Genomic DNA, 13209 nt, shown 5'->3' on the forward strand with positions numbered 1-13209 from the left:
AATGAACTCTCCTGTGAGGCTGTGAGTCTCTCCCGGGCACCTCAACCCCCACAGGTATTTTCAATTGGTGTTTTGAGGCTTTATTTTCCTGCGCTAGAGCCCTGGATTGCATAGTCTATCTCACTCCCCAGTTTTGCTTGGTTTATCTGCATGCGAATGTGGGACTGCCCAGTCCACCAGCTGCCCTGCATGCTGCGCCCCTCCATGATCCGCGGCCTCACTGGGTTCGCCCACTGCCATCCTGCACCCAGGGTCTGCCAGCCACCGCTTTTTTGGCTGAGAGCCCTCTCCACCGGGCTGCCTGACTCTGCCCCTCCTACTGGTCTGGATGAATGTGTCTATTTTAACTCCTTGGTTGTAGGACTTCCATATAGTTCAATTTTCTGTCAGTACTGGTTGTTTTTTTGTTCCTAAATTTTTGTTGTCCTTATTTTGGTTGTGTGAGGAGGCACACTGTGTCTACCTACGCGCCTCCATCTTGGCTAGAAGTTTGTGGTTATTTTGAAAATTAAAAGATAAGGCACTTAGCACAGAATACGTGATCATTTTAAGAAAAATTCCACTGTTCCCTTTGGCACAAATGAACCGACAATAAATGAAATCAACTGAGAAATGACTTACATGGTGTAGGGAAGCCAGCTCAGGATTTGAAAAACAATGGTTTCAGATGATCACTATTGCAGCTATGTAATAATTCAGAGTTAAGGGCATACAGTCTACTCTCAGTGACATCTGCTAATGGGAAGAAGCGGTGCCATGAATACAATGTCAGCAGAGAGCAAAGACAGAGGATTTCCTAGCAAGCAACAACTGAGCTCTGGAGACGGAGAAATGCAAGGGCAAGTAGAGAAACCAAGGGGAAGCGGTGTCCTTTACTGTTCCAAGGGTGGAAGGGTAGTGAACGCAAATGCTTTTCTCCATTTTTTTGATGCATCCTCTCTAACAGTCACTTTTCAGCTCCTCCTCGTGGACCAGTACTGACACCTACTCTGCCAGGACTAACAAGTATAGGGGTAAACAGAGAGAGAGAGGTTAATAGATGCAGAGAGTCTGCCCCAAGTTCAGGTAAAAGACATCCCAATGGGCCAAGCCACCCAATTCTGAATAGTGACCTCATATTGGGAGCTCAGCAAGAACCCATTTATTCCACTGATTCTTTCTCATTCTAACCAGGCTTCTACTGGGCTGCAGAAAAAACCCCGAATGCTGTTACTGGGATGTTTTTCTGAGCGCTGTTCCCACCTGTCTTTCCCATTCTCTAGGCTTCTCCATCACCTGCTTTAACATGATACCCTTCTTGGGTGAGTACAGTGAGGGGTCAGAAAATTAGGCCTGCTATGTGGTAAGAGAGCAGGCATCAGGGAAGCACAAGGGGAGTATGGTCTGGGGAAAGTGGTTACAGGCCAGGAAAGCAGGAGGGGCCCTGAAAGCGCAGGTCCTTTAAATGGGGAAAATCCAGTTTGCAGCAAAGTAGAAAGGTCCAGTGACGAGCAACAGGAGGGTGGTCTGATGGAATCAGCTTTTCCTGAGTGTAGAGTTTGCTCTCCACCAGAGCAGTCCATGGAGGAGGGCGCGCACCTGAGACACGGTTGGCATAACTGCCTGTCAGCCTTTCCCTCCAGTTCCAGGGCGCCATCCCGGCACTGGGTTGGCCCTCTGTGGAGGGTGGGGACTGGGGTTGCCCACTGGGGACACACTGCATTCGCATAACATCTGTGGCTTCAAAGACAACTAAAATATTTTGGTGTTAAAGAGAAATTTGAAGATCTCGGAATTTTACCCATATTACTTGACTTTTCTTACAGGGTTAGGACTGGGGTAGATATCAACATCCCCGGAAGACGGTGTCTCCATTAGACAGGCGCAGTACCATTCTGAAGGGCACTCGGCAGGTCAGTAACAGCTGAGAGTGCGGCCCCAGCCCACAGAGGTCATCCCCTCTGCCCGCTGTCAGCAATGTCCTGCTCTCCGGACTGTGCTGCGAAACGTATGATGCTGCTACAATGCTCAGCATAGATGTTCCCAAATGGTTTGATAATTTTACAGAATTTGCAGTTAAGTGCTTTTACATAAAATTATGTTATTTGGGTCTCAGTGCAACCATGAAAGGAACTACTGTTAAGATCTATTCCTTACATGGCAAAAATCTGAGGCTCAGACTGACAACAGAATTTACCTAAAGTCACTCAGTCAGAAAGTGGTAAAACTAAGCCTTTCTCACTTCAAATCTTATATTCATTCATTATTCCGCAGCCTGATGTAATTAATAACCCAACCTCTATTTGAGAATTTTCATGTTACTATCTTGATCTCACTATTATTACTCTATTGATGACATTATTATGTTACTATCATTGCTATATCTATTTATATCAAATTCATGCCTGAAATTGCTGAGCTTCTCAAAGTAAACAAAATTACCATACATGCAGAGGATACTAAAAACCACTGAATGGCCTATTGATAATATAACTCAGAAAAAAGCCCAAACATATACCATTTGCTGCTGAAGAACACACAAGTGGAAACACGGAGACAATATATTCTCTGGCAAATAAAAAAAAAGAAAAGAAATTCAAGTCTTGCTGAGAAAATAATGCATTTATGTATAAGTTTCTTGAATTAAATTCTCCTGGAAAGCATGATAACATTTCTGAACACTCACTCAACAAAATTTTTTAAGCAACTACATATGCTAACCTATATTCATATATAGGTTTTAAAACAAAAAATCCTGAGATTGGGCTTCAAAAGAAAGTTCCAGAGAAAGAAGGACAGAATTGGAGGGATCACAATACCTGATATCAAACTATACTACAAGATCACTGCAATTAAAACAATCTGGTACTGGCATAAGAACAGACACACAGATCAATGGCACAGAACAGTGAGCCCAGAAATAAACCCATGTATCTACTTCAACTAACATTTAAGAAAAGGAACATGCACATACAATGGAGTCAAAACAGTCTCTTCAGTAAATGGTGGTGGGAGAACTGGACTGATACATGCAAAAAAATGAAACTAGACCACCAACTTAAACCATACACCAGAATAAACTCAAAATGGATAAAGGACTTAAATATAAGTCATGATCCTATAAAAGTCCTAGTGGAAAACACAAGCAGTAAAATTTCAGACAACCCAGAGAGCAATATTTTTGCTGATATACCTCCTAGAGCAAGAGAAGTAAAGGAAAAAATAAATAGGACTACAACAAATGAAAAAGTTTCTGCGCAGCTAAAGGAACCATCATCAAAATGAAAAGGAAACTGACTGTATGGGAAAATATATTTGCTAATGATACATCAGACAAGGGTTTAATCTCCAAAATATATAATGAGTTCATATGACTCAACACCAGAAATACAAAGAACCCAATTTAAAAATGGGCAAAGGACCTGAACAGACACTTCTCCAGTGAGAACATTCAGAGGGCCCATAGACATCTGAAAAGATGCTCAACCTCACTATCATCTCTCTAACCATCAGAGAGAGGCAAATTAAAACCACAATGAGATACCACCTCACACCTGACATAATGGCCACCATTAATAAGTCACCAAACAAATGCTGGTGAGGCTGAGAAAAGGGAACCCTAGTGCACTGTTAGTGGGAATGCAGACTGGTACAGCCGTTGTGGAAAATGGTATGGAATTTCCTAAAAAAATTAAAAATGGAACTGTCTTATGACCCAGTGATTCCACTGCTGGGAATATACCCTAAGAATCCTGAAACACCAATTCAGAACTTATGTGGCCTTATGTCCACAGCAGTGCTCTTTACAATAGTCAAGTGCTCATCTGTAGATGACTGGATTAAAAAACTGTCATACATTTACACAATGGAATACTATGCAGCAGAAAGAAAGAAGGAACTCCTACCCTTTGTGACAGCATGGAATAGAAAAGTATTATGCTAAGTGAAATAAGCCAGTTGGCAAAAAAAAAATACCATATGACCTCACTTGTAGGTAGAATCTAATGAACAAAACAAACTATTGAGAAAAATAGAACCAGATGCACGGAAACATGGAACAGACTGACAGCTGCAGGAGGGGAGGAGGGACGGGGTAATGGTGGAAGGAAGGAGAGGGATCAGTCAAAGAGCATATATGAATGACTCATGGACATGGGCAATGGGGAGGGAACTGACCCTGGGAGAGAGGGGTCAGCTGGGTGGAGGGGGGCAAATGGGAAAAAACTGGGACAACTGTAATAGAATAAATAAAAAATGCTATACACACAAAATAAAATAAAATGTAAAAAAAATGAAACTTCCACTTAGCATTGCCAGATAAAATACGTGATACCCAGTAAAATCTGAATTTCTGGTAAAGAATGATTTTTTAGTGTGACTACGTCACAAATATTGTATGAGACACACTGAGACTAAAAATACTTATTGTTCATCCAAAATTCAAATTTAAGGGGTATTCTGTATTTCTGTTTGCTAAGTTTAATAACTCTATACCTGGTGGTGAATAAAGATGCTGAAGAACATCTTGGTTGGTCTTGCTATTTTGTGTGCAATTTTGTTATATAGAGCAAAATAAGAACAAAAGAACATGGTATTTGGAACATGTTCACATATTTGGAGAAAGCACTTACTATATAAATGTGCAAAGTATTTTTGCATTATGTCTATGGAGCTACATGATACAGTAAGTAAACCACTCTGTGGAAACAGACCACTTTTCCTTTTGGAAGTGATTAGCCATCATCACAAGAGAATTGGATTCATTTATCAATCAATATTTATTGAATGTTTATTGTCTATAAGGTATTATGCTGGGTATATTTGAGGTATAAGATATATATCTATATGTATCTTTTATAGACATAATTATATATAAAGTTTATTTCTGCTCTCACAGAGTTTATGCCCTAACGGGAAGGTATAAAGAGACACGACAAGCCTGTCCTGCTAAGTGCCTGAAGGGGAACTTTGGCCATGGTACCTGTGCAGTTTGAGAGACTTAGTTCACCTCTCATATGAAAGATACTTGCTTCCATAATAAAATCAAGCCGTTACCCATAACTCTGATTTACTTTTTCCAAACACATAGATTCTTACGAGTGGAATTTTAGAGAAAAATGTTACGAAACAAAAGCAACCTGAGGCCATCTTCCTCCTAATCACCTAGGCCACCTAGGGAAGCGATTCCCGACTTGGGAATCAGGGCTTGTTAAAACTCAGACTGCTGGGTGCCATCCTCAAGGTTCTGATTCAGGTCTGGGTTGGACTTGAGAATCTGCATGCTGCAGGCATGGGAATCCCACTTCCACAAGCAGTGCTCCAAAGTCACCTTCGAATTTTCTCTACTACTTGCTTTCCACATCTACACTGACACGAAGGCTTACCCTCTCTCATCCTGTCTTTCCCTTCCATTCCCACTCCTTGGACTCTTTAACATTTTTTATTGTGTTTTCCCATTACCATTTATGGCCCTTATACACCCTCCCCCTAGCAATCACCACACTGTTGTCCATGTCTGTGAGTCCTTCCCTTTTTGCTCCATCCCTCCACCCCATCACCAACGCCCCTCCAGCCATCGGCCTGCTCTCCATCTATGAGTCTGTCTGTATTTGCTTGTTAGTTCAGCTTGTTCATTAGATTCCACATTGACTTTTGTTTTTTTCTCTTGGGAGAAAGCATAGAGAAATCCTCCTTTGTTCCATGACAGGATGATTTGTGTTATCTTATTTTTCTCTGGTTCTCTTGTTTTCAAATATTTCCCAGTTCTTGGTTTGCTTCCTTTTATAAAGCTGCAGTAAAGTGAACTTGAGAAACTGCTAGAAGAGATGGAGTCCTACTGTGGTTGGTTAGTAGAAGAAAGCAATCTGGTGAAAGATTTTCTTTTTCTCTTAAAACCCCCCCATAAGATATTAAAAAAATGTTCATTTTATGATAGAAGTTCAAGGGAAACCCAAGGAGTATCACATTGCTTCAGCATTTGAATTCCACAGAGGAAGGAAACACGTTGAGAGCTTATTATTCAGAGACTGGATACAGAGCAAAGGAACTCAGTGTCTCCTGGGAGAGGGGCTAACATAATAACAGTGGCAATTTTTTTAAACTGTAAGTAGTACTTCACCTTTTATGAAAAGCTCTCACATGCATCCTACCTTTACAGCTACTCGAAAGGTAGGCAAATTATTATTTCCATTTTAAACTCAAAGAAACGGAGGGTTGTGAAGTTAAGGGGCTTGTATAAGGCCACGATTAGAGGAACCAAAATCTACCCAAATAATCTAATTCTAGTAGAATCATGTCTCACTTATGTCCCCCGTCTAAGTTTTAGTATTGTAAGTGTTCTGAAATATGCTTCACAACCAGGGCTTACTTGGTTCTTCTCTAAGGTAGAGCTTTGCTCCCAAGTCAATACTGATTGGTCTACTGGTTTGTCTCAAACACTTCCTTTTCATTGACTATGTTGACCATTAAAGTACCCCTTCACAAAATTTCACTTGGAATTCAATTTCAAAATTGATTTTCTGCAGTTGTTGAATGCAAGTGTCCTTTACATTAAAACCTGGAGCTACTGAAATGCAAAGCCAGCTACTATAGAGAGAGAGTAGCTGTGATGCCGAGGACCCAGATTTCCATCCTTTGAGCTGTCAATACTCCTTGTTGGGAGGGCTCTATTTTGCTTAGACTGCAGTTAAGAATTCCGAATCCACCCTGACACTTCCAAGTAGCCCCAGTACTTTCTAGGGTCTTTTTTAGACCAACATTTGGACTTTGGCTCTAAATTTTTGTCATTTCTACTGGAATCCTGTAAGATCCAGAGGCTCCACTTTTTTGATGTTTTCCCAAGAAGCGGGAGAAAACTTTCTTTAGAAGGGCGGGCCACAGTGAATCCAGGTCCTGCATTATGATCCACCAAGCTTTGAAAATCTAGACTAGTTATTCTTAAACTTTGTAAGGTTATGGACTCCTTCAGTCAGATAAGGTCTTGATACGCAGATGCCCCTTCTCAACTGACACTGCCAAATAATTCTGGGGTGAAAGAGAAGAGTTGTTCTTTTAAATGAGGTGCTAAGACTGATATATGTACAGTATTCATTGTTCTCAGATGCGTCCATAGTATACACACTAGTACAGACACCTTCATAATTTACTGAGACCCTCATAGTTTACTACATACTTGAAGGCTGCATTTTAAGCATTATTTGAATTTATAAAATGATTTTACTTGTAGCTTTGTATCTATGATGCATAAATGTACAAAGCCATTGCTGGTTTTCCTATGGGCAGATCCAGTTATTTGGGTTAACCACGGAATCCTCTGGTGAATCCAGTGGACAAATGTATTTAAGCACTAAAAAGGCAAATTTTGGTAGTACACTGAAAATCTTATGTTGTAAATTTAAAGTCTTACTGCAATATGTGATCTACAAGAATGTGTGGATTTTATTCTGCTAGGTCTACTGGAAGAGACACACAGAAGGAAAGCACAGAAATGTTTATTCAAGACCAGCAAAGTCAACTTGGCCTAAGAAGACACTTCCACCCACAACTGGTTTCTTTTTTTCCCTTATCCTTAATTTGATGGTTTCTAGACAGCTATTAAGAGGAGGAAAGAACATAAACTACCTAAGAGCACTACGTAAATCATAAATAAAAGTATTACTGTTTGACTAAGTTACCAAATAATGATGATACCCACACCACATGGAAAATCTCCTCAAATGATTGTGGGTTACTGGTGCATTCACATCCACCCCAAGTAACCACAGTGGCTCACCACAACCTGATTTTCTTCCTAAATTCTGCAGTGTCTCTGCATGATTTTGGAGGTGTGAAAACTGTCCTCTTTCAAAACAACTGATTTGCATAAAGTACATGGATTTACATGATGTCCTGCCTTAAGCTGAACTGCAAAGAAGGAACAGTTCACCTTTAGTAACGTCCTAATGTAGTTGTTCGCGCCCAGGTTGTGTACCTCCTCTCAGTGTCTGCTGCTCTCCTTCCCTCCTACTCCCCGATTCACAATTACGTGCTTTGTGTCCCATGCTTCTGCTAGCTGATCTGAGGAGCTAATTTGCGTCTGTGTATGTGATTTAATATGTAACTTTCTCCTGGCAATTTATTTGTCCTTTAGCAAGGATATGAGGACCCAGAGGTTTACCAGAAGAGTGACTCTCAAAACAGAAATTTCAAAGACAGTCTTTGGGAAGTCATATCACATGTGTGGTCCCTCACATGGCAGAGCATCCGTGTAGTTCTAGCTTCTATGTCTGTCCCATTACGGAGCAAGGAAAGAGCACTGGCTGGGAGGTCAGATCTTAGCCCTAGAACCACGGAATCCAGGGATGAAGCACTGTCTTGCCCAACTGCTCACCTGCAGACCGAATCCCTCCTACAACATCCTTAGGAAATGACCATTCTCTCCTTGAACATTTCTAATTCTAGGAACTCACTCCCTTTGGAGGCTGCCTATTCCGTCTGAGAGCAGCTCTGACTGTCAACAATCATTTCATTTGGTTGAAAGAATCTCTTTATTTCTTCCAGTCATTGGTCCAGTTCTACGTTTTGGACCCAAACAGAACAAGCTTACTCCTTCTTTCCTCCTCACCATTTAAATAATGTTAAAAGTGCTAATAATAGCTATCCATTAGAGTGCTTCTGTGCTAGGCATTGTTTAAAGAACCTCATGTAGATGAATTCATTTAATCCTCAAAACAGCACTATATGAAAGATCTATGACTATTATCCCCTTATGTTGACCAAGAAACGGAAGTATAGAAAGGTTCAGTAGTTTTTCCCAGGATGACAAAGTTCAGTAGTTGCTAAATCTAAATTAAAACCCAAGCAATCTGGCTCCAGAGCTCCAGCTTGACTATGATGTCATGCTGTCCCCACGGCTGCAATACCTGAGGATGGCTTATGTGATGCCCTGAGTCTTCTCCCCTGCAGTCTGAACACCCCGGGACCTTCCACCATGATTCAGGTGCCCTGGATTTGCGTCCCTTCCTCACCCCACTCACACGCTTCTGTGTCCTGATTAGTCTACCGTCCTTTTAAAAGGTTGTACCCAAAACTGACTGTGGTCTCTAGATATTGAAAATGGAGAATGGAAAATCTATCTAGTCTATCACTCCTCTTCATTTCAGGGACCACAAATGCAGCTTCAGCTTGTACCAACCTTGCTGTGGCCTTTTCAAGCTACTGGTTCATACAGAGCTCATGACAATCCGAAATCCTCATCCTTGTTCTGCCTAGTGACTTTAGTGTGCACACTGAGGTGACTGGAGTGTATGGTCTGCAAGGACTTTTCCAGTTTTGTACGCCTCGGATCACAGAATGTGTTTCAGAGTTCAATGTATCTAAGAGATGTTGTGCCTGCAAATTCTTTATCAGGTTTCCCCCATTTGGCCTTTCTCATAAAGGGTTTCTGTGACTTTGTTTTTGGTCCAGGTGCTTTGCTCCTAGATGGGGGTACAGCAGGGGCTTCTAAAAGGTGGCTCGTGGTGGGGTTTCCTTGGCATCTAAAAAAATGACTCCAAAGCTTCCCTTCCACCTGCTGCCCTGCCTGTCCCTTCCCACAGCCCCCTCACCTCCTCTCTGCTGCCAGACCTCCAGGGGCCTGCACTCACCTGTGTGGACAAACATGTGCTTGACGTAGTTCTGTTTGGCGGTGAAAGTCTTGTTGCAGAGAGTGCACTCGTAAGGCTTTTTCTCGCCCTGCCCGCTGGCTGTGCTGTGGCCTGCAGATGGGGCCAGGGGCTGTGGCGCTGGCAGCTGTGCAGTGAAGGTCGACAGGCCAGGCTGGGACACTGTCACAAACTGGGTCTGCTGACCTGCCAGGGGTTGTGGCAGGCTGAAGAGGAAAGGCTTGGGGCCGCTGCCCGCGGGCTGGGTAGTGAAGAGGGCTGGCAGGTAGGTGTTGCCGGCTGTGCCAATGACCTGTGTGTTGCTGGTCAAGGTCAGAGGCATCCTCAAGTTGCTGGTGAGGGTTTCTGTCTGGCGTAAGTAGAGCTGGGTACTTGGCAATGGCTGCCCGATGGACGTGTTGACTGAAGGCTGCTGTAGGATGCTTTTGTCGGAGCTGCTGCTGACAGTGATGACTGTATTGTCCATCTCCACCTCATTGCTTCTTTCAGGAGAAGAGGCACCCGTCTCTGGCTGGTGGGCTTGCGGGCCGCCCTCCACAGGGGCTTCTGCAGCTTGCTCAGGTGGGGCGGGTTCAGCCTGGCCCTCCCGAGCTGCCCCAGGCCCGAACTGCTGCTCCACGGAGTCGGGCTCGGTGCCTATGGAGGAGCTGACGCCCGAGTCGAAACTTTCACCCTTGGGCTCACTCTCGGTGCCCTCGGCCTGGTCGGTGTCTTCTGTGCACTCTTCAGACTCATTGCGCTCCAAGATCTGCACCCTTTGCTGCCCATAGTAGTCGTAATCGTCCTCCATCTCCTGCTTGATGTGGATATTACCCACCAGGGTCTGGATGCGCACGGGCCGGGGCTGCTTGCGGCAGTGTGTGGTCTCAGGGGTGGTGGAGAGGTAGCGCTCCATCTGCTGGGAGCGCTCATGGATGCGAGTGATCCAGCTGGGGTCTTCCATGTGGTGGTCGCGGGGCAGGCCGAGCGCAGTCTCGTGGTGGCTGACCACCGCACCGCTGTAGAAGGAGCGCTCGCCACTGCCGTTCTGCATGGAGCATGCGTACAGCGCGGAGTAGATCCTGTCCACGCTGTGCTGTGGGTGGCTCTGCAGGTACCCCGACTCAGTGTCGCTGCTCTGGCCCGATGTGCCTGACTCGGGAGTGCCCCGCGGCGTGTCCTGGCCTGAGTCCTGGATCCCCGGGAACACATCGCCCACATTCTGTGACACTATGCGCGTGCACTCATCGATGACTGTTTTGATCTGCAGGATGCTGGCGGCCGTGAGTATCTGTAGGGCTTCCGACTGCGAGACGCGCAGCACGCCGCTGTACATGAAGTCAATGAGCTTTTGCACCGACTGTACTGACACCACGGATGGGATCTCGATGTCGCTGTAGCCCAGCAGCAGCTTGTCCTGGAAGAAGGGGCTGCCGGCAGCCAGCACGCAGCGGTGTGCGCGCAGCATGCTCCCGTGGATGCGCACCGTCACGTCACAGAAGTGGCCACGGTTGCGCTGCTCGTTGAGGGTCTCGAGCACGGAATTGCTGAAGTTGTGAAGGTTGATGCTGTGAATGCGCTCGGTCATCCCCTTGCAACTGATGTCACCTGCATGCCAAGGCAGACACAAACAGAGTGTGGGTCAGAGCTAGCTGACTGCACCTCTACCACCTAGGCCTCAGCTGAACAATACTCAGGGCTCCTAGAAGCACCACACCCCCCGCCCCCACAAGACCCAAGAGAGCCTGGCAGGAGATGGGCAGGTTTGCACAGAGGTCAAGCTGCAGTATGATGTCTTACAAAAATGGGACCTTGACTTGTGTCCCAACAGTGTCCCAGCTATTTGGGGGTATTGAATCCTTGTCAACCCCCTGGAGCTTCAGCCGGGGTTGTCAGTTGGAGTGGCCTAATAAACAGATGGGCCATTTGCCTGTCACTCCTACAACTTCAGCAAATAAGAACCGAAAGGCAAATGGAGGCTTGTTCTCGACTTTACCTCTGCGCTGGACAGGCCCAGGCCCAAGTCTTTGGGGAAAGCTTACACTTCCACTGGCTTAGCAAAGTTCCTTATTTTATACATGGACTGCAGCAATATTCATAGTAAAAAAATAAATTCCTTTCCTATGCGTGGCATATTCCCCGAATCCACACCGTGCATACAAAAACTCTTGGAAAACCGAACCCAGACTAAGATGCTCACCAAACAGCGGCACCTTGTTTCCCGGTTGAGGGAGAGGTTATGGAGGGCCGTCTGCAGTGAAAGGGGTGTTTGCCCGCTACTTTCTGTATCTACAGAACATTCTACAGATGATGTTCTTCTAATCAGGGAACTTCCTAGGGTGGCTGTATGCAACGTGGTGGTTTTCTAGATTTTCTAGGGCTTAGTGAAGGCAGCACTGATCTGGGAGCCTGGAGGACACAAGATGGTCATATTCACCATTCAAACTGGGCACTTTGGGAGTGGAAGGAACACCGTTAATAATTAGGTCAAGACAGCAGGAGTGAACCAGGAGTGGGATGTGCAAACACCACAGGTGATCAGTGCTCTACACACGTGCTGGAGGGAAGTATCAACCAGATCCCAGGAGGCAGGCAATGGTTAGTGACGTGGAGGCTGTGGACAGCCTGACCCACCACCATTGCCATGCTCTAGACTGGGAAGACCAAGGAAAGTTGGTAACATTGAGGTCACAGACTGAGAAAGAATACAGGAGCTGTAACAATCAGTCTTAGGGCTTTCTTCTTTTTCTACCTCATCTTTCCAATGGCTCTAAAGAATCCCTTCTCCAAACCAGTCTTCAGTCAGATTCCCCATTTTTGCCTTCACAGCTGAACCATCATCTTGAGAGAGTGGGCTTTCAGAACCAGGGGGCCAAAGCACTACTGGTAGTTGGCCTGGGACCCAGCTCCCTGTTTCTTGTTAGAAGTAACCCCAGAGGCAACGGCCTGTAGACAGCTCCTCGGGTTCTTCTCCTTGGTCTTAGGAGAGAGGGTCTGCTCAGGGAATTCTGAGTTCAGCTAGAATTCCTACCTTGCTTCACTCAGTCCCCTCATGCTGTCCTAGTTCCATCGGTGTGACCACGTCCTTTTATACAGCCATTCATTTCTCTCGTTCCCATTTCACACTTAGTCAGCCTTACATATATCCACTTAACTTAAGAAATGCCTGAGCGCTGTTTGTTCACTTTCAGTAACATGATTTTCATAAATGTTTACATAAGAGAATTCCTTCTTACTTCAACTTCCATTGGGTCTGTTCCTCGCCTAAAATAGTTCATTAGGCTATTGTGTCTACTTTTTTCAATCATGTAAAACAAACTGTCTTTGCTAGATTAAAGAATCGTGGTGAATCCTCTATTACTGTGTTAATACAAAATATGGCCCTAGAGGAAGGCCCTAATAACCCAAGAAGGAATACTCAGGAATGAAGTCAGCAGACCAAGTCTCAAGTTCTTTCTGAGTCCAGCATGTCTTTGTGCCATGATAATGGCAACGAGAGAAAACTTTTTTTGAGCTTACCGTGTGTCAGATCCTAACCACTGTTAGAACTGGTCTGTCTACTTTATTATATTATTTCATTTAATTCTCAGAACAACCCTATGATGTAGCT

The 13209-nt window shown here is 44.6% G+C and overlaps 1 protein-coding gene across 13 annotated transcripts in view; it reads right to left on the bottom strand.

Annotated features, from left to right (window-relative positions):
- ZBTB20 (zinc finger and BTB domain containing 20) overlaps positions 1 to 13209 on the bottom strand; it is an 826710-nt gene that overhangs the window by 10431 nt on the left and 803070 nt on the right. For all 13 annotated transcript variants that reach the window (XM_037057415.1, XM_037057412.1, XM_037057413.1 and 10 more), the window contains one exon: positions 9603 to 11207. In XM_037057415.1, the coding sequence (XP_036913310.1) occupies positions 9603 to 11207 (1605 nt within the window). The remainder of the gene's footprint in view (positions 1 to 9602; positions 11208 to 13209) is intronic.

This window comes from Sturnira hondurensis, unplaced genomic scaffold (genome assembly GCF_014824575.4).
Source record: "Sturnira hondurensis isolate 20B ecotype Veracruz unplaced genomic scaffold, ASM1482457v3 Scaffold0009719, whole genome shotgun sequence".
Classification (NCBI taxonomy): domain Eukaryota; kingdom Metazoa; phylum Chordata; class Mammalia; order Chiroptera; family Phyllostomidae; genus Sturnira; species Sturnira hondurensis.